General features: G+C 41.0%; 1 protein-coding gene across 2 annotated transcripts in view; it reads right to left on the bottom strand.

Annotated features, from left to right (window-relative positions):
- Positions 1-27,686, bottom strand: part of PCSK2 (proprotein convertase subtilisin/kexin type 2) — a 318,518-nt gene that overhangs the window by 64,260 nt on the left and 226,572 nt on the right. For both annotated transcript variants that reach the window (XM_004376450.2, XM_004376451.1), the window contains 2 exons: positions 18,160-18,236; positions 4,065-4,153 (listed from right to left, as the gene is read on the bottom strand). In XM_004376450.2, coding sequence (XP_004376507.1) covers positions 4,065-4,153; positions 18,160-18,236 — 166 coding nt within the window. The remainder of the gene's footprint in view (positions 1-4,064; positions 4,154-18,159; positions 18,237-27,686) is intronic.

The raw sequence follows: 27,686 nt of genomic DNA on the forward strand, positions 1-27,686 counted from the left end.
TACATATAATAATGTATCATAGGGTTGTAAAGAAGGTTGAATGAGTAAAGGGTTTTACATTGTGCCTGATACACAGGGTCAATAGATGTTAGTTATTATTATTACTACTGTTATTGTTGCTATCATTATGCAATTATCAGTGGGTATTTGAACTAAAGGACCTTGAGGGCTCCCATATGGAGCCCAAGATTTTGAGATTTTGATGGAGAAGTGGGAAGGATGAGCCCCTGGAAAAGGTGCACACTATACTTTCAACGCCTGAATGACACGTGGTCCTGTGGCTCCATCAGCCTGCAGTGGTCTGGGGCACGTGTGCAGAGGAGTCACCAGCGTGTCTGGGTCCTGGGGTAGCCCACAATGGTATGTTGGTGGTGCTGGCCCTTAGGAAACTCCCATGGTGCCCATGAAAGGAGGAGGGAAGGAAGAGATAAGAAGGCCCAGGTCTCATTGGAACCGATTTGGTTGGCATGAAGTAGCAAAGGTGAGATGGTGCTGGTAGAAGAGGAGATGCTTTTGCTTCTTGTGTAGAAATTCCATCCACTTTAGGTCTAAGATCATTATGGCCTTAATTCCTCCACTCCTTTCATCCACCCATCCTTTCTTTCATTCAACAATTCATCTCGACTGCTTATTAATGGGTTTATTCACTGACTCTTCCTTCTCTTTATTTCTTCTTTGCTTTCTTTCTGTCATTCAGCAAATAGAGTTTGAGCATCCCCTGTGTTCAAGGTGCTGAGGTAAGAGTAAGCGGACATGGTCCCTGCCCTTGTGGAGACTGCTATATGCTGAGGGAGAAAAATATTGATCAAGCAACCACCCACAAGAATTTGTCATAACCAGCACTAGTTAGGGCGGGGAGGAAAAGTTCAGTGAGCTTTACAAAATGAGCATGTAAATGAGGAGACTGGTCTGAAAGATGAAGTTGGAGGAGGTAATGGGGGAGCTGAGAGCTGAAGGATGGAGGGGAGGTAGCCAGGTAAAGGGTAGGGGAGGTATTCTGGGTGAAGGAAAGAGCATATACATATGTCCAGTGGAAGGAGAAGCGTGTCTACACTTTCCACATAGGCTAGGGGGTTTTATCTAAAGTACATTTACTCAAAGACGCCCGTGTGCATGTGGGAACTTAATATGCCATGAAGGTGTACCACAAGTCAAACAGTCGGGATGCAGTGTTGAGTAGATGGAATTGGGAACATTGGTTCATGATTTGGAGAAAAAGAAAACTGGATCCCACCACATACAATGGTGGAATTCAGATGAACTAACGCCCTCAGGTGAAAGTTTAAGAGAAGATATTTGCACTGACTCAAACTGACAAGGGGCTAGTAGCTAGGGTATATGAAGAATGCCTGCAAATCAACTAGAAAAAGCCAGAAACCCCAACTGAAAAATAGGCAAATTTATGAACTGTCAGTTCACAGAAGAGGAAACCGAACAGGCTAAGAAGCAGATGAAGAAATGATCAATATTCTTTTTTCCCCTTCAGATAACTCATTTTATAGTCTAATTTACTTTTTGTTTCTCTTTCTGGACCAAGATTCAACAACGCTTTAACTTTAGCCGTCATTTTGAAGCAAGACAGTGCCTGTTTAACCTATAACCCGACACTTTGAGACCTCCAGAGACTAGCAACAATCTTGATTGGCCACCAGGTGGTGCTCTAGGCCTCTCTAGTTCAGATAGCGCTGGAAAAGAATCTCTGAAGGGGCTAGGATGTGTGGGGGCTCACTTTTAGCGAATCATTTAAAACCATCCAACTTTTGGAATTGCCAGCCACAATCAACAAAATGTCTCCCCTAAGTCTGTAAGGTCGAAGAACCTGAAACTGCTTTTGCTGAGCTTCTTGAGTAACTTTCCAAAGCTTCCTCAAGAAGAATTCATTTTGAACCCCCTACAGGGCTAGGACAAGAGCTTCCCCAGCCCCCAGCATGCATGGTTACCGGAAGAGCAAGGCTAAGGCTAAGGTAGTGGAAAAGAGAGAAAGGGGGCTCCCTTGCTCAAACTCTCTGTGTGGCCAGGGCACGCATCCCACGTAGGCTGTTCCTCAGTGTCTGAACCTAAGAGCTCTGATGTGAAGTATCAGGCTGTATTCGCTTGTCTTTGAGATGTAGGAGCGGGCCGTGGAGGGCAGTCAGCCGTGGGCCAGGTGCGGTTGCCCCACCCATGCTCTGGCCATCCAGCAGCAGCAAGTGTTTCTTTGGTGGAGGCGGTCTCTGGCTTAGCGAATTCTGCTTGCCCAAGCAGCGGCTGACTGAGTGTGCCAGGGTGTTAATGGCCCAGGAGCCAGTCCAAACTAACAAGGGGTGGGAGTTGGTGGGTAAACTCCCCAGCCTCCTCGCCTTTGGGTAGGAGAATTCTGAGGGGTCTTCCCACAGTCTCTCAGAGGGTCACCTGCAGGACCAAGTCCCATTTGTCTGCAAGAGTAACCTAGCTTGTCAACACAGTCTGTGGCTTCCCTCCATTCACTGTCTTCCTTCCCCACTTTCTCAGTCTGGATTCCTGGGACCATCTCCCAAATCAACTGCTTGCACCCCAATCCTTCTCTCAGAGTTTGCTTTTTAGGGAATCCAAGCTAAGACAGCAGGAGGGTTAGGCAGATTTGATGAGCAGCTCAGATGTTTTCAGAGTGCAAATAATGAGAGAGGAGAGAAAAAAAAAAAACCAGAAGATGCAGATGGGAAAGGTCTCCCAATGAACCTCCAGAAAGCTAAGAGCTGTTTCAAAGCCCTAACTTTTGTGAGCAATTGTTCTACAAATCCTTTTGTTAAAAAACCCAGCTGCTTGGGGCATGCAGAGCCTTCAGCGTTTTTCAGTTGCCTCCAATTCTGCTTGTGAATAGAGACCCCACCTCACCTCAGATACTACCACAGGTGGGAGCCTGGCATATAAAATATTAACCCAGTGATATTCTTTTTTTCTGAGCTTCTAATGGCTCCTGTCATTTCAATGCCAGCATTTTGGTTGCACATGAAGTCAAGAGAGCTGAAACCAGAGGGGGCAAAGCCTAGTCTATTTTCATTGCAGAACCTTCCAGATGTATTCTTTTGTGCAACTCAGCTCCCAGCGCAGGCAAGCCTCTTAGCAAGCAGTGTTGAAAGAGGTGAATGACTGATTTGTATAGGTTGCTTTGCTTTATTTAGGTCTCTGGAAATGCAAGTGTCAGCCTGAAGTATGTTTATGGCTCCATTAAATCACCAGGGAAAAAAATATCAAGACTGTTGTTAAAAAGAAAACGAAGGTTGAGTGACTCAGCCTGAATAAATTAAGGCCCAATCTGAGGTGAAACTTGGAATGAACCAGGAGTCATTCCGTGCTGGGCATGCTGTTGAAAGCTTAAGAACCTCTCTTGTGCTCTCTCTCTTTGAAAGGAGTGTATTTTGAAATTTCCAGCAACCCGCCACCCCCATGTCTAAAGCCCCTATAAAGAGGAAATCGTTAAATATCATGCACATTGGAATTTTAAAGAAGTTTCCAGTTGGAAAATATTCCCTTACACAACATTTTGAAGGGCTCTGCGTATGTTTACAAATTATTCGTCAACAAATGTTACAAATATTACACATATTCTACGATCTTATGTATTCTGAGTCTCATTAAAAAGTTATTGATGTTGACACAGGAGTACAGTCTGTACAATTACATTTATAAAAACTTCAAAACCCAGCAACAACCCATTTTTGCTGTTAGCAAACAGGGTAGTAGCTATTCTTATATAGATGGGTAATAATTGGGAGGCGAGATGAGGGTGGTTTTTGGGGTGCTGGTGATGTTTTGTTTCTTGATCTGGGTGCTAGCCAGTTTGTGAAAATTCATTGACTTATGTGCTTATGATCTGTGCACTTTCCTGTATTTACATTACATTTAATTAAAAGAATTAAAAATCTGTTGATATCGTGGTGCAGGTTGAAAAAAAAAAATCACTCTTGCTAATCCAAGAGTCCCAGCTCTTCTGCCCCAGTGGAAATTTCTGCGGGGCTCTGGACAGGCTGGAGACCACCAGATGTGACCTTCTGGCTCTGGTTTCCCATAGCATGACCCTTAAAGTTTGGCCTGGGACAGCTTACCTGCGACCTTGGAGTTGTATGCCACCCCGACCCCACAGATATTGTTGTTGGCTGCAGCAGACACCTCCCCTGCACATCGGGTCCCATGGCTGTGGAGAAAAATAAAGTCAGGCTGTGGATACAGCGTCACAAGAACTCCAAGGAGTTTCCTTAATCCAGTTGCCATTGAGTTGACTTGATTCTTGGTGACCCCATGTGTGTCAGAGAAGAACTAGGCTACAGAGGGTTTTCAAAAGTAGAATGCCAAGCCTTTCTTCCGAGATACTTCTAGGTGGATTTGGACCTCCAACCTTTGGAGATTAGCACTGTCCAGGGACTCTGAAGGAGGATTTCTAGATTGCATCAATTGGAAGCAATGTGGTGGTTCTTTTCAATGGTTCTGCTAGTGATGAGCCAGCACACGGCCCACTCAATTTGCTATGGGGTCCGTCTGTATATCCCAACTTTCTGTTTCCTCCCCGCAACTGCCCTGTTGACCTTGGGTTGTTCCTACCATAAAAAGGCTTCCCAGCATATGAAGCCTAAGATTTGATCTTTACTTTAAAATTCTAAGTATCTTCCTGCAGGAAACACAGTTACAGGTTTCCTGTGAAAATGAAACACAATGTAAGAGAGGTTTGTGCTTGTTGGAACTGCTCTCACTTGCTTGAAGTGCTGGAATTGTGGGCTGAACCAGCTTATTTTCAAGGCTGGTTCAGTACTTTGGGGTGTAATGCTGCCTGTTAATAATAGGACGGTGGTTATTTACCCTTTTGGGTCATAGTCTCCTTTGAAGGCATATTGAAGGCTATAGATTCCCACTTTTCTCTAGGGGTGTGGGAAGCATATGTTGGCAATAATTTGCATTAAGAACCCCAGGCATTAGATGATCCTTTCAAGGCTTGCCCAGCCCTACAATTCTGAGCAAGGCTTTCTTAGGGCTCATGTACTAAATAGAACATTCTTTGCAACAGACACAGTAATTCTATTAAATTTGTCTTTTGCTAGCTCTCCCCTCCTTTATACCAGAAAGTTCCAATCAGTTCCTTCTTCTCTGTACCTATTTCCCTCACCTTGAAATGGCCTTGCTTTGACCAATAGGACACAGCAGAAGGATGCTGGGCGAATTCGTAAGAGGCCTGGCAGCTTCCATTTTCATCCCCATGGGACACAGTTGCTGTAAAGGAACTCAGGCTAGCCCACGAGTGAGAAGAGCCACGTGGCCATGGAGAGGTCCCAGCCCTCCAGCTCTTCTGACCATCTGAGATGGGGCACCAGACCTCAGTGTGAGCCAGGCCACCCTGCATCCCCCCGCCCCAGCCCAGTCACCCAGTCAGTAGCATGTGGGATAGAGACAAGTTGTCCCTTCTGAGCCCTGCCCGAATTACAGGATTGTGAGCAAATCAGTGTTTGCTCTTTTTTAAGCTACTAAGTTTGGAGGCGGCTTGTTAAGTGGCAATAGAGAACAGAAATAAGCTAAACTCTAAATCAATCAAAATGCCGTGTTTTAAGCCCTAAACAGTACCAAGATGTGGAAGATTCCAATGATACCAGTCATTTAAAACTACTTGCCCCAACTCTGCAAAGTCCGTTTCCTTAAAGTCTATACAGAAGCCAAAAGGTTGAGCTGATCACACTGCCAAGTCTGACAGGATGGTGTGGGCACAGCCTTCTGCAGGGCCAGGGCGGTGCTGGCACCTTCCCACCCTTTGTTTAAGCTGGGTGAAGGAGCTTATTTGTTGCACATCCCAAGAAAATGTTGATTTCTGCAGTGCTGGCTAGAGTACTGTTAGGCACATCCTCCTGGATGCTATTGCATCAGCTCTTTAAAAAAAATCACATTTAAGAATTGAAAAAATGTGGCATATTTTTCTTTCTCTGTATGAGTGAAAGTTAATCCTGCTTCCATAAAGGCTATGTATCTCATGGGCTCAAAACTGCCTTTGGAACACGGCTGAAATCTGTATACTGTGTACAAGTTAACCTTGTAGTTGCTGCAGAGATCAGGCCCCTGTGTTTACAGATCTGTGGAAAACTTAGTGTTGAGCAAATCATTATTTGCTTGTCTTGAAGTGCTCTGTAAACCACATTTGAGATTTTTGAGAAGGTGCTTCACTATGGTTTAACTAGAGGAGGTAGCTTGTCATGGGTATGGCGTTTGTGGCTGTCTTCTTATTCCAAAAGCTGACAAAAAATGCTAAAGAAAATACCGCATAAAATGGCGCTGAAATACACACACAGGTGGGAATATAATGAAATAAATTATATTAATTTACATACAGTCACTGTAAATGTGTATATTTAAATATATATTTGTACTTATATACACTTATATATGAGGGGGCAGTGGTGGTTCAGTGGTTGAATTCTTGCCTTCCATGTAGGAGACCCAAGTTCGATTCCCAGCCAGTGCACCTCGTGTGTAGCCACCACCCATCTGTCATTGGAGGTTTGTGTGTTGCTATGATGCTGAACAGGTTTCAGCAGAGCTTCCAGACTAAGACAGACTAGGAAGAAAGGCCTGGTGATCTACTTGCAAAAAGACAGCCAATGAAAAGCCCTGTGGATTACAATGAAGCAATCCCATTGTGCATAGGGTCACAATGAAAACCCATTGCTGTCAAGTTGATTCTGACTCATAGCAACCTTATAGGATAAAGTAGAACTGTCTCATCGGGTTTCCAAGGAGCGGTTGGTGGATTTGAACTGCTGACCTTTGTGGTTAGCAGCCGTAGCTCACCGTAGCTCTTAACCACTGTGCCACCAGGGCCCTGGGTCACCATGAGTTGGGGCCAACCTGATGGCAGCTAACAACAGTTACAAGTATTTATAAATATACACCTATAGATTTATATCATGTATACTTATATATGTAATATATACACACATATATTATATAAATATACACATATAAAATACATGTCACATAAAAAGTACATATATATATTCAATATATCCACATACACATTTTAAAATGGAACTTTAATGGATCCTGATTAAATATGGCTGGCTTGCTTGCTGTTTAGCTCCTGCTGAACCAATAAATATTTAATAAAAATTTAAAAATCAACCCCATGACTAATCTGGCTGTGCACTGGTTTCCTTATTATTTCATAATCAGCCCTGGCAAGATCTCTTTTCTAAGACCAGTATCTGTGAAGACACAGGCGTACTAATTGGCCCTCTCATAAGTGGAGTCCTACTTTAGGTGACTGAGGAGCTGTGGGGAAGAAGAGCAATATACCATTTATTGGGCAGGTTTTCCATTACCAGGTCCTGTGCTTGGTGCTTTGCTTGCCGCATGCCCTTTAATCCTCACAAAATGGCTGTGAGCAGTCCCTGCTGCTCCCATTTCACAGATGTCAAAGCTGAGTCTCAGAGGGGCAAAATGCTTGCCCAAAGCCACACAGTGAGAAAGTGGCTGGGCTAGGCCTGAGACCAATGCTCAATTCCTGAACCCTTCCACCATCTTCCCAAGAAGGCAATAAGCCCATCTCTGTCCCCAAACTGCTTACTAAAGGCTGGTGGACAAATGCATGTGAAATGACTTGAAGAAATGGACATTGAATAATGCTTCCAGATCCTTAATTTTGGCCTTTAAGTGGGGAACTTAATGTCATGGACTCTCCAGAGGAACATACGGAGAAAAACATTTCATTGCTAAATTAGCTGGCACTCACTAATTATAAGCAACTGATGGGGTTTCCCTGTAATTGTTCATGACACCATGTCTTTTCACAACCCTGACCTTCTTATGCTGTTTCCACAGCCTCAAATGCCTTCCCTACTCTCCTGCTGGCAGCCTTCCTCCTGGTCTCAGGCAGAGACTCGCTATCCTGAAGGTCAGGAAAATCTGGATCCATTTTTATTTGGTCACTTCACTTTCTTAAGAACTTTCAGTAAGTCAGAGGGGAAATAGCTATAGGAAGTAAGGGAGCAATCTCTGCTGCTTGCTCAGCAGAAGCTCAACAGAACGCAAAAGGCAGGAGAGTGAGGTGAGGCACATTGCAGAAATGTCCACAATCTACCACACTTTCCTGGGTCTTTGTTCTTGGTAATGCAAATTTCTATGTGCCACTTCACACTCCCATGAAGAAATAACATTTATTTCCCTGCCCCTTGAATCTGGGCTGGCCTTGTTATGTGCTTTGGCCAAATGTGGCAGAAATGATGAGCCTTGGCCTCAAGAGGTCTTGAAACCCTGCCTGGGCCCCACGTGAACAAGCCCGGAATAGCCTACTGGATGATGAAAGACACACAACCCAGTCATGTCTGTCACCCCAGCCCATAGCTGTTCACACTCCAGACATGTGAGCGAGGCCAGCCTAAACCAGTGAGCCCCAGCCAACCTGCCAGCACACTGTGGATGCATGGGACATTGCCGAGCCTGGGCCAGATCAGCAAAACTGTCCAGCTGACCGCTGAGCAATAATCAATGCTACTAAGTCCTGGGGTGGTTTGTTACGCAGCATTTTTGTGGCAATAAATAACTTATACAATCAATAAACAAGGCGAGAGGGATAACACCATGGTTAACATGTGGGGGTTTGGTGTTCAAATCTGGACTCAACTAGATTGTCACGGTGACCAAAGCGGGGCTACCCTGAAGCAGCCTGAAATGGCTACTGGGGTGTCCAAGTGAAAACCCAAGGCCCTACATCCAACCCTGCCATCTCTAGAGACACAGCCAGTTTGACAGGTCCTAGTCATTGTCCCCACCACCCATCTGTCAGTTTATTGTACTGTGGTGGCTTGCATGTTGCTATGATGCTGGAAGGTATGTCACCGGCATTTCAAATACCAGCAGGGTCACCCATGGTGGACAGGTTTCAGTGGAGCTTCTAGACTAAGACAAACTAGAAGGAAAGATCTGGGGATCTACTTCTGAAAATTAGCCAATAAAAACCCTATGGATCACTACAAAATATTGTTGGATATAATGCTGGAAGATGAGCCTCCTAGGGTGGAAGGTACTCAAAACACACAATGGCCGCAAAAATGGACTTGCCATCATGAAGATGGCACAGGACTGGCCAACGTTTTGTTCTGTTGTCCATGGGGTCATCACGAGTAGGAGCTGACTTGACGGCAACTAACTACAACAAGTCATAGCCCAGGTCCATCCTTCACCTTCCCCATTGCTGGCCTCTCACTAAGTGGTTTGGTCAGCTCTCTTGCCTTTTCCAGCCATAAGCATTTATTTCTTTGTGCTATGTGTTTGTACTTCTATGTAGTATGTATGATGTTTGAGGCATTGGATAAGGTGTATCAGACAATATAGGTACAACTCTCTTATTGATACCTACTACAACTGGGCACTGTGCTGAGAGTATTACATGCATTATCTTATTTAATTTAATAATAATTAAAAAAGAAACCAAACCCATTGCCATTGAGCTAGTTCCAACTAATGGCAACCCAATTCTCATAACAACTTATTATCCCCATTTTAAAGACAAGGAAACAGAGGCAAAGAGATGTTAAGTAAGTTCCCTAACAGAAGGCAGAGCCAGAATTCAAATGCAGGTCTGCTGCTTCCGAACCCCTGCTCTTTACCATGACCTTTAACTATTACCTGTTCCTGGCTACTGATAAATAAATTGTAAATAGGTAAACAATAAACTCCGGTTGTGTTAAGCCACTAAGATTTTGGAGTTTATTTTTTATAACTGCTAGAATAATCTGAACCAGTGCTTTTTAATTTTCTTATTTAATGGTTCTACAATATTATTAGATACTACTTTATACCTTTTCTGGAAGAAGGAGGAATTAAAATAATACATACTTGTACACCAATGTACATTGCAGTACTATTCACAAGAGTCAAAATATGGAAACAGCCTAAATGTCCATCAGTGGATGAATGGATACACAAAAACGTGGTACACATATACAATGTAATACTACTCAGCCAGTAAGAGAAATGAAGTCTTGGTATATGTTACAATATGGATGAAGCTTGAAGACATTATGCTGAGAGAAATAAGTCCATCACAAAAGGACAAATATTGTATGAATTCACTTATATGAAAAGACAAGAACAGGCAAATGTATACAGACTAAAGTTTCTCAGTGATTACCAGGATGGAAGGGAGGGGGAAAGGAGGGAGCTATTATTTTTGAAGTCCTGAGTTTTGGCTTAGGGTGATGGAAAAATCGCATTGATTAAGGGTAGGGTTGCACAACCGATTAATTTAAGTGCTGTCAATAAGTTGTACACCTGCAAAGAGTTGAGTCGGCAAAAGTTGTGTGATAGATATACTATGTTTTTATGCAAATAATGTGTGCTTTCTATGTTTGTTTGCCAACAGCTCCCTCCTTTTACTGTAAAAAATTAGTATAGCATTAGCATAGTGGTTGAACCTGATTCAGGGATCACTTATTTGATTCAAACAATTAATACAACATTACATTCGTCCGTCATAATCTAACATATTTTTCTCTTTTAAGAAAAAAAGAATTGCTGCCAGCTGAGGACCATAAAATCCACTTATATGGAATTCATGACGTTAGCTTTTAAAGTAGAAATGATTAGACCAACGTGTAGGTATTTCTTTTACAATCTTTATGATTATTCTATATCATGTCTACTTTTTTAGATGAAAGGGAAATTTAAATAATGAAGATTTGTCTAATCCAAGTAACCAAAAAAAAAAAAAAAAAAAAGCCCATCGATTCTGACTCATAGTGACCCTATAACTAAAACCAAATGAAACCCGTTGCTGTCGAGTCGATTCCGACTCATAGCAACCCTGTAGGACAGAGTAGAACTGCCCCACAGGGTTTCCAAGCAGTGCCTGGTGGATTCGAAGTGCCGATCTTTTGGTTAGCAACCATAGCTCTTAACCACTAGGCCACCAGGGTTTCCTAGGGACCCTATAGTGACTTTAAAAAAAAATTTGTGGTATTTCTCCCATGGCCTGGACTAGTTAACAAAATTAAACTCTGTTGGATTTCACTGTGCTTTGGTTTGAATGCAAGAAAGGATTGGTTATGAGCAGCAATGTTTGAGCTAACATCGCCTAAGAGGTAGTCTCAAAGCTCACATGAAAAGAAGTTAGATTAGGTCTTTGAAAGCAGTTGGAATTTTATTATCCAGGAGGTTATTTCAGAATTAGTCCACAAAGATGGAAAGGAACGATGCTCATCTATTTTTAAACCATTAAGTGTCACCAGGGTGAAGTATTAGCCTACATCAGTGTGCGAACGGCCAACCAGAGAGAGCAGTTTTTCTCACATGGTCTTCTTTGGCCTGTTGCTTAGAGTTCTTCAGAATGAGATACGACTTTCAATAAGAAAAAAAGTTAATCATGTGTCTTGGTTATCTAGGGCTACGATAACAGAACTACCACAAGTGGATGGCTTTAACAAAGAGAAATTTATTTTCTCACAGTCTAGTAGGCTAGAAATCCAAATTCAGGGTGTCGGCTCCAGGAGAAGGCTTTCTGTCTCTGTTAGTTCTGGAGGAAGGTCCTTGGCATCAATCTTCCCCTGGACTAGGAGCTTCTCTGAGCAGGAACCTCAGGTCCAAAGGACATGCTCTGCTCCTGGCGCTGCTTTCTTGGCGATATGAGGTCCCCCCTCTCTGCTCGATTCCCTTTCCTTTGATCTTTTGTAAGTTAAAAGGTGGTGCAGGCCATACCCCACAGAAACTTCCTCTACATTGGATCAGGGATATGACCTTAGTAAGGGTGTTACAATCCCACTGTAATCCTCTTTAACATAATAGAATCTTGCCTCATTAACCACAGGCAGAGATTAGGATTTACAACACATTGAAAAATTATAATCACAAAATGGAGGACAACCACACAATACTGGGTATCATGGCCTAACCAGGTTGACACATATTTTGGGGTGACACAATTAAGTCCATGACATCATGGAAAATCTTTCTTGTTTGAAAACGATTGATAGCATTTAAAGAATGATGTCAGTCAAATCCCACAATCTAAAGATAATTGCTCGACATTTTACCCTCCCCTTCCCCCACTTTGGTTGCTTGAGTATTGTCTTCTTCCTTCCTGAATTTATAGTAAACTTTTTGCAGCCAGGAATGACATAGAATCCAATATCTCTGACTCTTCAGGGCTTAATGGATAGAGTGCACTGCAGCCTGGGATGCCCCATAAATATAGCTGATGGCAGGGATGACATTTTGGTGGCAAACATCTGTCAAAGGAATGCTATCCAAGAGGGATTTTTATGTACAGCTGCACAGTAGTGGAATACAGACCTGCAATGTATTACCAAACATTGACCTAAAACCTACCAGGGCTGGGAGATTATCAACAAAAAGTGGACTACAAACCTTGAGAGAAGCAGACATCCCTAAAATGGACAGATGTCAAGGCCACTCAACATCTCAGCATGGCTAAAAAGGTAGGCCACCCATCCATCAACCAGCCAATCAATATTTACTAAGTGCTGGCAAGGAAAATAATGTGATGCTGGGTCCTAATGCCTGACAGCAAATCAGTTATATCAGTTTTGCACATCATTGATGCTTATTAGATGTGTATTATTTTATATCTTTTGCAATTTGGGTTATTATTATTATTTTGTTTGGCCATCTGCTTTTCTCTGATCACAAGCTAGGAGGAAATTATACTCTTTTTTACAAATTTCTCAACTGTGTTGCAAATATACCTCTGGAGCTCAGAAACTGCATGTAATTATTAAATAGTTCACAGTAGAATAAATACACTTGCTGTACTTAAAAAGAAAGAATCCTACAAAATTAAATAAAGCACAGGGCAAGAAATTCTAATATCCACATCCCCTAAAAGCAGCTCTGCATATGTATGAAGTTTGCTTTCATAAAGAGTCCTTGGCTTAGAGTTTTAAATATGTTCTTCTTAAAGAAGTGTATACTCGAAGGAAAACAAGTTAATTAGTATGTACAGAGGATTAAGGGTGTGATATGATGGTTGAAGGCGGCAGGAAAGCCCAGGAGGGATACATTGCTGCTGAACTCGCTTTCTCAGCCAAGGGGAGCATTCTGTGTGCTTCACTCAGAGTGTCCTGGTAGTGCATTTCATTGTCTGCTTTCCAAGGCAATGAGAATACCCTGACGGAGCGCTGGCTGCCTTTCCCTGTGCAGTGATTGCTTCAGCGTTTCAACTGGCCTTTGTGGCGGACAGTGTGACTGGGATGGTCAATGGCAACAAGCTCACTGCTGGACAGTGTCAGTCCCTTATTGGTGGTTTGGTGCATGCTCAAGTGAGCATTTCTCAAGAGCTCTGAGTCTGCTGAATAGAGAGGGGATATTGGGTTTGGTGCCCATGCCCAGAGGAGAAAATCTGGCAACCCGTGGCGTGCCTCAGCTGCCCATGGCTGGCAAGGGGGTTCATGCCGGACAAGTAGCATACCCTGGGCCAGCCAAGGGCAAGTTCTGGGCCAGTGGCATCACTAGGGTTGGTGTCACCCAGTGCAGCAACTCATGGTGTTACCCTCCCCATGGACCTCCCATCCCAGACCATACAGAATCCTTGGTAAGTTTTTTGTACTAATGTTACTCGTAAATCGTAATTCCTGTATATCACTCCTTCTTTTCCTTTAATCACTACTTCATTCTCAAAAAAGTTATTGACATAGGTTCACAAATACTAATTGACACCATACTGTAGCTAAAACACCAGAAAACGTGACAAAATCAGCGACTATAAAAACACCAACAGCAACGAAAACAATAGCGCGTGCTTCTAGCGCGTGCAGAGGAAACCACGTGATTCGAAGCATCACTGTAATCGAGTAATAATGACTGCTTCTAATAGGAGTGCCTTAGAAATTTCAAAAAGTAAGTTAGCATAGAGTTTAGTCTTGTAGGTATATTGATACATGTAAGATAGGCTTACGACAAATGTTTTTGCTGTTGTAACTAACTACAGGGATATTTTTATAGACAGCCATTTTGGTGTCACCCCCTCTGACAGTGTCACCTGGTGTGATCAGCACCCTCTGTGCCCCCTCTGGTGATGCCATTGTGCTGGGCTCAAGGCCACTGGAGCCTCTGGGTAGCAATGTCCCTGGAGTGCAACAGAATGATCCTTCTAGCTACAGGTCCAAACTTTTCATGCCCCATCTGTTCCAGAAGACTCCCTAGAATGCTGCCTTCTTGCACCAGTCTCTCTAACTCCCAGAGCAGTTATCCAGGTCATCTTCTGAACATGTCCTGCACCTCCCTGCCTCCTGTCTTTGCCTAAATTGTACTCTTGCCCCAGAATACACTGGTCACCCTCCCCCAACTCTATCTATTACCTTCATTGAAATCCTAGACCGAATGTCACCTCTGCAAGGAAGCCTTTCTATTTCTCCAGCCAGAGATACTTTTACCTTTCACCTGTTCTCCAAAGTGCCTTTATTATAGAGCCGTGCAAGGCAGTGGCCAGAAGCATAGGTTATGGAGTCCATTCACTGCCTTCAAACCCTGCCTCCACTGTTTACTAGCTTTGTGACCTTGGGCAAGATACTTAACCTCTCTGCACCTCAGTTTCCAAATTGAAGATGATTAAAATGATAATACCTATTTCAGAGGGTTGTTATGAGAACTAGTTGAATTAATACATGCGAAGCGCTTAAACAGTGCTTTAAACATAGTAACTGCACAATATGTGTTGGCTATCCTTGTTGTTATTTTAGCCCTGGCTCCATTTGGCATTGCAGTGATTTAGGCATCTGTTGGCACACAGCATGATGTTGCAAGCTCCTCAGAAGCAGGATAGCCACATTTGCCTTGCCTGTCACCCCTGGCACCTGGCAGAGTGCATTGTGAGACCCTATTTGCCAACGTGTGCAGATGCATAAGGCACATCCCAATTTCATAGGAAAGTATTTTGGCAAAAATATTTTTCTCATACATGTACTGATCACGGCTCAAAGTGAACATGTAAAGAAAAACATTTATCTTTTTCATGTCAGTACAGCATCCTGGTGCCCCATAGGGAATCATCAGGGTTGGATATACAGGGCTAGTGTATGAGTACAGTATCACAGGGTTCTGAAGGTAAATGTTGATATCAGTGAGTCCAGACGCGAGCGCGTTGCATGCAGGGCTCTTTGTGGGTGGCTGCTTTTGCTGGAAAATGTGGTTGTCGTTGCATGCGTGGAGTGGATTACAACTGATAGTGACTCTATAGGGCAGAGTAGAACTGCCCCATAGGGTTGTGCCACCAGGGCTGCCTTGGAAAATGTGGTAGTAGGTACTTAAAAGATCATTGCTTAGTTAAATCACACAGAGACTAATTGTTTCAGAAGTGCCCCACAGAAGTACAGTTCCCTTTATTATCTCTTTTTATGTCCTACGATTTTAAAAACTTGTTCTTATGGAAAATATCAAAGATACACAAAAGAGGAGTGAAAATCCCATGTACCCATCACCTAGATTTACCGATTATTAACTCATGACTAATTTTGTTAACTCTACACCCCCACCCATTCTCTTCCCTCCCTCCCCAAGCCCTGTATTAATTGGAAACAAATACCAGGCATATATCATTTCATCCCAGAGGTAATTTTTAATATACATATACTATATTCATGGCAAGGATGTTCTATTCAAATTCTCTTTCTGCCAAACAGGAATCATCTCCAGGACAGACCCCCGATCTTCCAGACAAAGGATTTTCCCAGTGCCATGGACTTGAACTTTGACCCCGCTCTCTGCCATAATCATTTATAATAGTTGTCACGTTTTGAGAAGTCATGATCTAAACTGTGGTATAAACCAATTTTTGTAGTAACAAGCAATGGTGAATGGGATCTTTAAAAACGACTTGATCATTGGGAAACAAAAAGAAAAAAAACCTAATTTATTGGTCAAAGCGGCCTATTTTTAGTCATTAACTCCCTAAAGTACAGGGATCATGCTTGCTTTAGTCACTATGACTGTGTCTCAGGCAATTGGACACCTGAGAAATCTTACCACCAACAAGACAAACTCATTTGCATTAAGCACCAACCAAGACCTAATTAGAGGTTTTTAGCCAGTTTAAAATTGTACTTTCGAGAACAAGTTTACCACTGACTCTCCTTGGTTTTTTTCTTTGAAGATTGTTCTTAAAGCACATAACACAGGAAGATTTGGTTGGGGGAGGTTGTACTTGGGTTCAGAAAATGGGGAAGGCGAAAACTATTCCATCAGTTATATTTTTGTGCCTGGACCAATCCACCAATCAAAGATCAATTTAGTACCTACTAGCTACAGAGATTGGAGTCCTGGTGGCGCAGTGGTTCAGAGCTACGGGTGCTAACCAAAAGGTCAGCAGTACAAATCCACCAGCTGCTCCTTGGAAACCCTACTGGGGCAGTTCTACCTTATCCTACAGGGTCGCGGGGAGTCAGAATCGACTCAACGGCAATGGGTTTGAGTTTTTTGCACGTGTATTGCTACTGCCCTTTCTGATTGTTGCGCAGACAGTTGATAATAATCATGCTGAAGCCAAAACTCCCTCATGATGCTTCTCAACGCAGTGTTCCAGATTGCCATTTCAAAATCTGTCTAACTTCATATTCCTGTGACTGGAAATGGTTTATTTGCTCAGGGTATGCTAGGATCCAGGGTTGTTTAAGTCAAGAGGGTAAGAGATAGTTCATGTCAAAAGCTCTCAGACCCTTTTCATTCATCCTCACCCCCTAAACACACTCTTCCAAACATTGCATGATAATTTTCAGGCTGCAGATGAAATTGACAGAGTGTACTGTGCTGTTGGATATCAGCAATGATCTTTTAAAAATGTTACAAATTGGAATTACATTTTCTTTTTTATTTTTATTTTTTTGTATTTTCTGTAATTATCGAGTCCCGAAACCCATGAGTCCTGTCTCCAGCCCACACATTTTCAGTCAACTTGTTTACCATAGGGACAGTCTTAGCTACCTGGTCCACTGGGGACATGCCCCTGGCCGCCCTTTGGGCATCATGGTTACTGTCTTTTATAATAAAAATGCTACTTAAGAAATGGTACAAATTTGAATTTAGAAACATTTAGGAAGCTTGGGTTCACGTCTTGGCTGTGACGTATACTAATTCTTTGATCAGGGAAGTTACCTAACCTCTCGGAGCCTCTTTTCCTTATGACTAAGCTGAGAAAGACGTTTGTTTTATCTACCAGTTAGGTTGCCATGATAAGCAAAAGAAATGGGTAAAGTGCTCTACAATAAAATATTTTTAAATGAAGTTGACCTGTTCTCAGAGGTCACCTGAGGACGTTAATAATAGTGAAGCACTAGGTTTGAAAATTATAGTATTCTTTGATTGAGCAAGTCACACATCTTTATTTCTTGATATTATATGTAATCAACTACTTAAGCAAGATATTTATTTGAAGAAAAAAAGAGACAGTATCCAGGGTGACAAAAGTGGTTAATGAGCTCAGCTCACTAACCGAAAGATTAGAGGTTCAAGTCCACCCAGAGATGCCTCGGAAGAGAAGTCGAGTGATCTACTCCAGAAAAATCAGCCACTGAAAATCCTATGGAGCACGTTTTTTCTCTGACACACACGGGGTCACCGTGAAGCAGAATCGACTTAATGGCAACTAGCTACTGGTTTATCTACACGTTTAGTAGCAAAACAGGCCAAAGAACAACATCATACCTTTGGATGGACCACTTGGGTAGTTTTATGTGGTGGGACCTTTATCCCAAATGATAATTCAAGCCTCTGCCAATCACACTTACTGCTTTTTTGAAACGGACTACATGAACTATTTGAAGATTATGGCAGAAACATCCTTCAAATACATACAGACGCTGACCCAGGAGCAAAAGAGTTTTCTGCAATAGTTTCAACAGACCAAGTGAAATCAGCATGTTTTAAATTACTTGGTAGTAGGCTGAGACAGGACTTATTATTTCCATTTCCTTTCATTTCTAATAGGCTAAAGTGGCAAATATTTCCTAGTTCCACCAAACAGAAAAGACAAAAGATAATTCTAGAAGAGCACTGTAATATTAAAATATACAAGTATTTAGAGAGTGTAGTCACTAAGAAGTTGAATAACAATATAATTTAGAGAAGTGGAGGTTATTTTGCTACTGATATTCAAGCCTTAATTAAAAAACAAAGCAAAGCTTAACACCTAAAGTTAAAGACAGTTCTTGAGGCTCCGTTTACCTGTTAAACCAGTCATCTGTGTACCGAGGATATGGATAGGGGTCGTTGCTGCTGAAGTCATAACTTGCTTTGGCATTCTGAAAAACACAAGATGTCTCATTAGGTCAATAAAGGCAAAGGAACAGGCAAGAGAAAATGCTGCAAGACGTGGTGCTTTATGTCCACCAGCCGTCCCTGGAGTCTGTGCTCATGTGCTGAGCTGGCCACCCTTATGAAAACTGTGACAGAGCTGAAGTGTGTCCTTGGAGTTTTCTACCCTCTCTTTCTACCCCTTTCTAGGCTTCCTAATCCCATTCTGCTTTAGGCCTTCAAGGGGTTTGGCAAATTTGAACCTGTGTTCTCTCGGACTGTCTCTATTTTAAGTCCAGGTACCCCTGTGGGTAAATGAGTTTCTTCCAGAATCTGGGGCTTCCTTGATGATTCCTTGGACTGGTGGCCAGAATGTTCTAGTTCTCATGTTACAAATGAAACAGCATCTTGTGTTTTTTTTTTGATTTATGCAGCAGGCTCACTCACTTCCAGCTCCCTGCTTCAGACTGGTGTAAGATTTGTCCTCTTTTTCCTTACGGCTGTTAAGCCCCTCCTCAAGCCCCTAACATTATCCACAATATTGACCTAATTCTTCATTCAACAAATATCATTAAGAGTCTGATATATGCCAGAGACTTTGCTAAGTATAGGAATACAATGGTGACATCCCTGCCTTTGTGTAACTTACAGCCTAGTTAGAGAGACAGACAGCATATCAAATGATCAAACAAATAGATATGTAATTGCAAACTGGGCTAAGAATATACTCTTAAACCCTACAGTATACGGTTAGAAGTTTAAAATTCTATATAATCCAACACCTCCATTTTTTCCCATTGAGAGTCTCCCCACAGAAATCAAGAACTCACTTAATTTTCTTCAAGCGATTCCATAGTTCAACCTTCTATATTTAACTCTTAGCTGGTTTGCCTTCTATTTTGGTCTATGATGGGAGATGATCCACTGCCATTTGGTGAATAATTCCTTCCTTCTTCACTGCCCTCTCCACTTGCCCGGGGATGCAGATTTTTGAGAATCTCCTCTCTCCTCATCTTGTTCTCCTCTTCCTTGTCTTTGGGGTCCACAATAAAGACTCGGGCTGGTTTCCTGGTCTGCAGTATACAGTAGGCTAGGAAACATTGGGTGAGATGCACATTCCAGCTCTGTCATTGCTTGATTCCATGGATTCTGAGAAATATGCAGAAATTGTAGTCCTTTATGAGGTAAAACACTATAGTTTGTAAACCTGGCATATTGTTGCCATAATGTTTTAACAGCAAATTGAATAACTCCATTAATTTTTGTTTGGATGTATTAGATGACCAAGGGCTGCTAGTCACCAATAGATATAATGATCAGAATTGCAATACTAATTTATTTAAATACATGCTTTGTTGGGGGAGGAGTCACTCTGAATTTGGTCCAGTCACTTTGCTTTGGGTCTGGAACACATCTGTCTTTTTTTTTTTTTGGTTGCGAAGGACAAGTTATTTATGGTTTTTTTTTTTTTTTTTTATTGTACTTTAGATGAAGGTTTACAGAACAAATAGCTTCTTATTAAACAGTTAGTACTCATATTGCCCTATGACAATGGTTAACAACCCCATGACATGTCAACTCTGACCTTTCTCAACCTTGAGTTCCGTATTACCAACTTTCCTGTCCCCTCCTGCCTTCTAGTCCTTGTCCCTGAACTGTTGTGCTCCATTAGTCTCATTTTGTTTTATGGGGCTGTCTAATCTTTGGCTGCACGGTGAATCTCGGGAGTGACTTCATTACTGAGCTAAAAGGGGGTCCGGGGGCCATACTCTCGAGGTTTCTCCAGTCTCTGTCAGGCCAGTAAGTCTGGTATTTTTTTGTGAGTTACCATTTTGTTCTACATTTATCTCCAGCTCTGTCAGGGACCCGCTATAGTGATCCTCGTCAGAGCAGTCAGTGTGGTAGCCAGGCACCATCTAGTTGTACTGGACTCAGCCTGCTGGAGGCCGTGGTAGTTGTGGTCCATTAGTCTTGTGGACTAATCTTTTCCACGTATCTTGTTTTCTTCATTCTCCTTGCTCCTGAAGGGATGAGACCAGTGGAGTATCTTAGATGGCTACTCACAGGCTTTTAAGACGCCAGATGCTACTCACCAAGGTAGAATGTAGAACATTTTCTTTATAAATTGTGTTATGCCAATTGAGCTAGATGTTCCCAGAGACCATGGTCCCCACAGCCCTCCGCCCAGCAATTCGGTCCTTCAGGGAGTTTGGATGTGTCTATGAGCTTCCACGATCTTTCCTTGTACGAGTTGTGCTGGCTTCCCCAGTATTGTGTACTGTCTCACCCTTCACCAAAGTTACCACTTATCTATTGTCTCTTTAGTATTCCCCCCACCTCTTCCATTCCTCATAACCAACAAAGATTTTTTCTTTTTGAACACGTCTGTCTTTTATTCCAGAATCTAGGTATTCATCCAGCAACTATTCTTTAGGGTAGACGGCCTCCTGACTCCACTGGCTATAATTATTGGCAAGTCCCCTGTTCTGCTCCTCCTTCCTCACTTGGATCTCAAAGAACTTTCATTCATTAAAAAAAAAAATCAATATCTTAATTAAAATTTTTTTTATTATAGTGCTATACATACAACACAACATGCAATATTTAATCAATTTCTACATGTACATGTCAGTGACATTGATTACATTCTTCTAGTTGTACAATCATTCTTGCTATCTTTTACCAAATTAGCCCACCACCATTAATATACATTCAATGCATTGTAAACAAAAACTCTCACTCACTCCCTCCTGCCCATCGTAACCACTTACTTCATATAAGTGATATCATACAGTATTTGTTCTTTTGCTTCTGACATTTCACCCAGCATAATTTCCTCTAAGTTCATCCATATTGTGGCATGCATGAGGACCTCATTCATCTTTATGGCTGATTAAAATTCCATTGTGTCTATACACCACATTTTGTTTATCCATTAGTTGATGGACATTTCAGTTATTTTTAGTTTTTGACTATGTGCATAGTGCTGCAATGTGCATATGTGTGTTTGTGTTATGGTTTTCAGGTCATTTGGGTAGACACACACACACACACACACACACACACATATGTGCATAAGAGTGGAATTGCTGGGTCATATGGTAGTTCTAGGTTCAACTTTTTGAGGAACTGCCAAACTGTTTTCATAATGGCGGTACTGATTTACAATCCCATCAGCAATGGGTGAGGGTTATTGTTTCTCCACAACCTCGTCAACACCTGGTATTTTCCATCTTTTGAATCATTGCCATTTTAGTGGGGGTGAGATGGTATCACATTGTGGTTTGGGTTTCATCTCCCTAATGGCTAATGCCTTTGAGCATCTTTTAATGTGCTTGTTGGTCATTTAAATATCCTCCTAGGTGAGATGTCTGTTCAAGTCCTTTGCCCATTTTTTGATTGGGTTGTTTGTCTTTTTGTTGTTACTTTGTAGAAGTATTTTACAAACTTTGGATATTAAATATTTATCAGATATATGGTTCCCCCCCAAATCCTCCCACTCTGTAGGCTATCCTTTCACTTTTTTGATAAAATCTTCTTTTTTAAGCCCAAAGATGCCAACTTTTTATTTGTGTATTTGATTTTTTTTTCTTATTCAAAAATTTATACACAAATTGTTTTGTGACATTGGTTGCGATCCCTGCAATGTGTCAGCACTCTCCTCCTTTCCAACTGGGTTCCACATGTCCATTCACCAAGTTTTCCTGTCCCTTCCTGCCTTCTCGTCTTTGCTTTCAGGCAGGTGTTGCCCATTTGGTCACACATACTTGACTGAACTAAGAAGCACATTCCTCATGTGTGTTATTGTGTGTTTTATAGAACGTCTAATCTTTGGCTGAAAGGTTGACTTTGGGAATGGTTCAGTTCTGAGTGAGAAGGGTGTCCGGGGGGCCATAGTCTCGGGGGTTCCTCCAGTCTCTGTCAGACCAGTAAGTGTCGTCTTTTTTTTGTGAATTTGAATTTTGTTCTTCATTTTTCTCCTGCTCTGTCCGGGACCCTCTACTGCGATCCCTGTCAGAGTGGTTGGTGGTGGTAGCCAGGCACCATCTAGTGTATCTAGGCTCCGGATGAGGGAGGTTGTGGTTTATAAGGTCCATTAGTCCTTTGGACTAATATTTTCCTTTGCTCTGGACAGATGGGACCTATAGATGTATTTTAGATGTCTGCTCGCAAGCTTTTAAGACTCCAGACACTACTCACCAAAGTAGGATGTAAAACACTTTCTTTATGAACTATGTGATGCCAATTGACATAGATGCCTCCTGAGACCATAGTCCCCAGCCCTCAGCCCCAGCAACTCGGTCCCTCAAGGTGTTTGGATGTGTCTCGGAAGCTTCTATGACTTTGCCTTTTTCAAGTTCTGCTGACTTCCCCTATATTGTGCGTTGTCTCTCCCTTCACAAAAGTTAATACCTGTCTACTATCTTGTTAGTGTTTTCCCCTCCCTACTCCTCCCCTCTCTCATAATCATCAAAGATTGCTTTTTTCTGTGCGTAAAACTTTTCTTGAGTTTTTATAATAGTGGTCTCAAACAATATTTTCCCGTTTGTGATTGACTTATTTCACTCAGCATAATGCCCTCCAGATTCATCCATGTTGTGAGATATTTCTCGGATTCATCATTGTTCTTCATCTTTTCGTAGCATTCCATTGTGTGTATGTACCATAATTTATTTAACCATTCATCTGTTCATGGGCGCTTAGGTTGTTTCCATCTTTTTGCTATTGTAAACAATGCTGCAATGAACATGGATGTACATACCATTGTCTATTGATGTGATGGTTCATATTTCTCTAGGATATATTACTAGGAGTGGGATTGCTGGATCATATGTATTTCTATTTCTAGCCTTTTAAGGAAGTGCCATATTGTTTTCTACAGTGGTTGTACCATTTTACATTCCCACCAGCATGTATAAGAGTTCCAATCTTCTGGCGACCTCTCCAATATTTGTTATTTTCTGTTTTTCTGATTAGTGCTAGTAATGTTGGAGTGTGATGGTATCTCACTGTAGTTTTGGTTTGCATTTCTCTAATGGCTGAGGTTAGAGTGCATTTCCTCATCTGTCTGTTAGCTGCCTGAATGTCTTCTTTGATGAAGTGTCTATTCATATCTTTTGCCCATTTTTTAATTGGGTTATTTGTCTTTTTGTTGTTGAGGTGTTGAAGTATTCTATAGATTTTAAAGCTTAGACCATTGTCAGTTATGTTGTAGCCAAAAATTTTTTCCCAGTCTGTAGGTTCTCTTTTTACTCTTTTGATGAAGTCTTTTGATGAGCATAAGTGTTTAATTTTTAGGAGCTCCTAGTTATCTAGTTTATCTTCTGGTGTTTGTACATTGTCAGTTATGGTTTGTATTCTATCTGTGACATGTATTAGGGCCCCTAGCATTGTCTCTATTTTTTCTTCCATGATCTTCATCATTTTAGATTTTACATTTAGTTCCTTGATCCATTTTGAGTTAGTTTTTGTGTATGGTGTGAGGTACAGATGCTGTTTCATTTTTTTTTTTCTTTTACAGATGGGCATCCAGTTTTGCAAGCACAATTTGTTAAAAAGATTGTCTTTTCCCCATTTAGTGGACTTTGGTCCTTTGTCAAAGATCAGCTGGATCAGCTGACCATAAGTGGATGGATTTACATCCCGGTTCTTGATTCTGTTTCCTTGGTCTATGTGTCTGTCATTGTACCAGTAGCAGGCTGTTTTGATTACTGTGGCTGTATAGTAGGTTCCAAAATCAGGTGGTGTGAGGCCTCCTACTTTGTTCTTTTTCTTCAATAATGCTTTGCTTATCAGGGGCCTCTTTTAGTTCCGTATAAAGTTGGTGATTAGTTTTTCCATCTGGCTAAAGGATGCTGTTGATATCTGGACTAGGATTGCATTATATCTGTAGACCGCTTTGGGTAGAACTGACATTTTCACAATGTTGAGTCTTCCTATCCATGAGCGTAGTATGCTTTTCCATTTATGTAGGTCTTTTTTGGTTTCTTGCAGTAGTGTTTTGTAGTTTTCTTTGTCTAGGTCTTTTACATCCCTGGTTAGATTTATGCCTAAGTATTTTATCTTTTTGTGGGCTATTATAGATGGTATTGTTTTCCTGATTTCCTTCTCGTAGTTCTCTTTATTGGTGTATAGGAATCCAACTGATTGTTGTATGTTTAGCTTGTATCCTGCTACTCTGTTGAATCTTTCTATTAGTTCTAGTAATTTTCTTGTGGAATCTTTGTGGTTCTCTATTTATAGTATCATATCATCAATGAATAGGGATAGTTTTACTTCTTCCTTTCCAGTTTGGATGCCCTTTATTTCTTTTTCTTGCCTTATTGCTCTAGCTAGGACTCCCAGCACAATGTTAAATAGGAGTGGTGATAAAGGGAATCCTTGTCTTGCTCCCATTCTCAGGGTGGATGCTGTCAGCCTGTCTCCCTTGAGAATGATGTTGGCTGTTGCTTTTGTATAAATGCCCTTAATTATGTTAAGAAATTTCCCTTCTATTTATATTTTGCTGAGAGTATTATCAGGAATGAGTGTTGGACTTTATCAGATGCCTTTTCTGTGTTGATTGAGATGATCATATGATTCTTTTCTTTTGTTCTATTTATGTGATAGATTATTTTGATTGATTTTCTAATGTTGAACCATCCTTGCATACCTAGTATGAATCTCACCTGTTTATGGTGGTTTTTTTTTTTTGATATGATGCTGAATTCTATTGGCTAGAATTTTGTTGGTATTTTTGCATCTATATTCATGGGAAATATTGGTCTGTAATTTTCTTTTTTTGTGATATTTTTGCCTGGCTTTGGTATCAGGGTTATGTTGGCTTCATAGAATGAATTTGGAGGTATTTCTTACTTTTCTGTGCTCTGAAATAGTTTGAATAGTAGTTGTGTGAGTGCTTCTCCAGTGAAATCACCAGGGCTTTTTTGGGGGGAGGGGGCAGGGGAGGTTTTTTTAATTACCTCTTCAATCTGTTCTCTTGTTGGGTCTGTTCAGATTTTCTATCTTAGCTTGTGTTAGTTTAGGTAGGTAGTGTGTTTCTAGAAATTTGTCCATTTCCTCTAGGTTCTCAAATTAGTTGAAGTATAATTTTTCATAATATTCTGTTATGATCATTTTTATCTCAGTTGAGTCTGTTTTCATGTCTTATTTGGGTTATTTGCTTCCTCTCCTGTTTTCCTTTTGTCAGTTTGGCCAATGGTTTGTTGATTTTTTTTAATCTTTTCAAAAACCAGCTTTTGGTCTTGTTGAGTCTTTGTATTGTTTTTTGTCCTCTATTTCATTTATTTCTGCTCTATCTTTATTATGTCCTTTTTTGGTGTCTATGGGCTCCTTTTGTTGCTCTCTTTCTATTGGGTAAGTTGTAGGGCTAACGTTTTGATTTTTGCCTGTTCTTTTTTGATGTGTGCATTTATTGCTATAAATTGACCTCTGAGCATTGCCTTTGCTGTCTTCCAAAGGTTTTGTTATGATATGTTTTCATTCTCATTTGATCTAGGAATTTTTTTATTCTGTCTGTGATTTCTTCTATTATCCAGCTGTTTTTAAGCAAGGTGTTATTCTGTTGTCATGTATTTGATTTTTTTTTCCTCCTTGCTGTTTTTATTGATTTCTACTTTTATAGCATTGTGATTAGACAGAACACTTTGTATTATTTCCATGTTTTGGATTTTATTGAGGCTTGCATTGTAGCTTAACATGTGGTCTATTCAGGAGAATGTTCCAGGTGCATTGGAAAAGAATGTATACTTGGCTGCTGTTGAGTGCAGTGTTCTATATATGTTTACGAGGTCAAGCCGGTTGATTGTGGCCTTTAGATCTGTATCTTTGTTGAGTTTCTTTCTAGATATTCTGTCCTTTACTGAGAGTGGTTGTGTTGAAGTCTCCTACTATTATTGTGAAACTGTCTATTTCTTTTTTCAGTGCTGTTAGAGTTTGTTTTAAGTATTTGGAGCCCTGTCGTTGGGTGTGTAGATATTTATTAAGGTTATGTCTTCTTTTTGGATTGTCTCTTTAATCATTATATAATGTCCTTCCTTGTCTTTTATGATGTAGTTTATCTTAAACTCTATTATGTCTACGATTAGTATTGCCGCTCCTGCTCTTTTTTGGTTATTCTTTGCTTGATATACTTTTTCCATCCTTTGATTTTTAATATATATATTTTAGAATAAATAATGATTTATTTTAGCATATTGATGGATTGTATTTTTTTACCCATTCTGCCACTCTGTCTCTTTAGAGGTGCATTTAAGCCATTTACATTCTGTGTGATTATCGATAGTTATGAGTTTGTTGCTGTTATATTGTTGTACTTTTTTGTGTGTGTATTGCTGACATTTTCTTTGTTCTTCTTCCTTTCCTGTGCTGAGTTCCTTTTGTCTGTGGACTTTCTTTTGTTATTATAGACTTTGTGTTTACTGAGTCTTTGTTTTTCTTCTCTTTTATTTTGATGAGTAGGTTTGTAAACTTTCTTCGTAGTTACTTTGAAATTCACCCTTATTGTCCTAAGTTTGAATCAGTCTTTTATTACTTGATATTGCCTTAACTTCTTCTCCATTTGAAAGTTCTATACCTACATCATTTATTTCCCCTTTTGTTGTTTTGATGTTGTTGTCATTTACAGACTAGGGTCTCTGTTTTCCTGTTTTAAGTCTTTTAGCTTTGTTTTATTATTGAGAGTTCTTTACCTAGATGTTGTCCCATGTTCTAGACTCCAGTTGTTGTCTGATTCTCTTACTGAAGGACTCCCTTTAGTATTTCTTGTAAGTTTGGTTTGGTGTTTACAGATTCCCTTAATTGCTGTTTATCTGGGAATATACTAATTTCACCACTGTATTTGAGAGACAGTTTGCAGGATATATTATTCTTGCTGGCAATTTTTTCTTTCAAGGTTTTATGTATTTCCTCCCATTGCCTCCTTGCCTGCATAGTTTCTGCCAAGTAATCAGAGTTTAGTCTTATTTTTTCCCCTTTGTTAGTGACTTTTTATTTTTTTCTAAGATGCTTTCAGGATTCTTTCTCTGTCTTTGGTTTTGGGAAGTGTGATTATGATATGTCTTGGAGACTTTCTTTTGGGATCTATCCTATGTAGAGTTTGTTGAGCTTCTTGGATAGTCAGCTTTTCATCTTTCATGATATTTGGGAAATTTTCTGCCAGCAAATCTTCAAGAATCTTCTCTGTGTTTTCCATTTTTCTCCCCCTGTTCTGGAACTCTGATCACAAGCAAATTTTTGCTCTTGATTGCGCCCACATAATTCTTAAGTGGCGTATGGGGCTAGGTGGGATGGAGAAAGAAAAGAAAAGAGAGAGAAAGAAAAAAAAATAGGGCAGCACGGTGGGAGTCAGAGGTTGGGTGGGGTGGCTCCAGGCCAGGGAGGAAGGGTGGGGCTTGTCGTATGGAGCTGGTGTGAGGCAGAAAGAAAAGTAAGAAAGGAGAAAAAAAGGTGGCATGGTT

Source organism: Trichechus manatus, unplaced genomic scaffold (genome assembly GCF_000243295.1).
Source record: "Trichechus manatus latirostris isolate Lorelei unplaced genomic scaffold, TriManLat1.0 scaffold00042, whole genome shotgun sequence".
Lineage (NCBI taxonomy): Eukaryota > Metazoa > Chordata > Mammalia > Sirenia > Trichechidae > Trichechus > Trichechus manatus.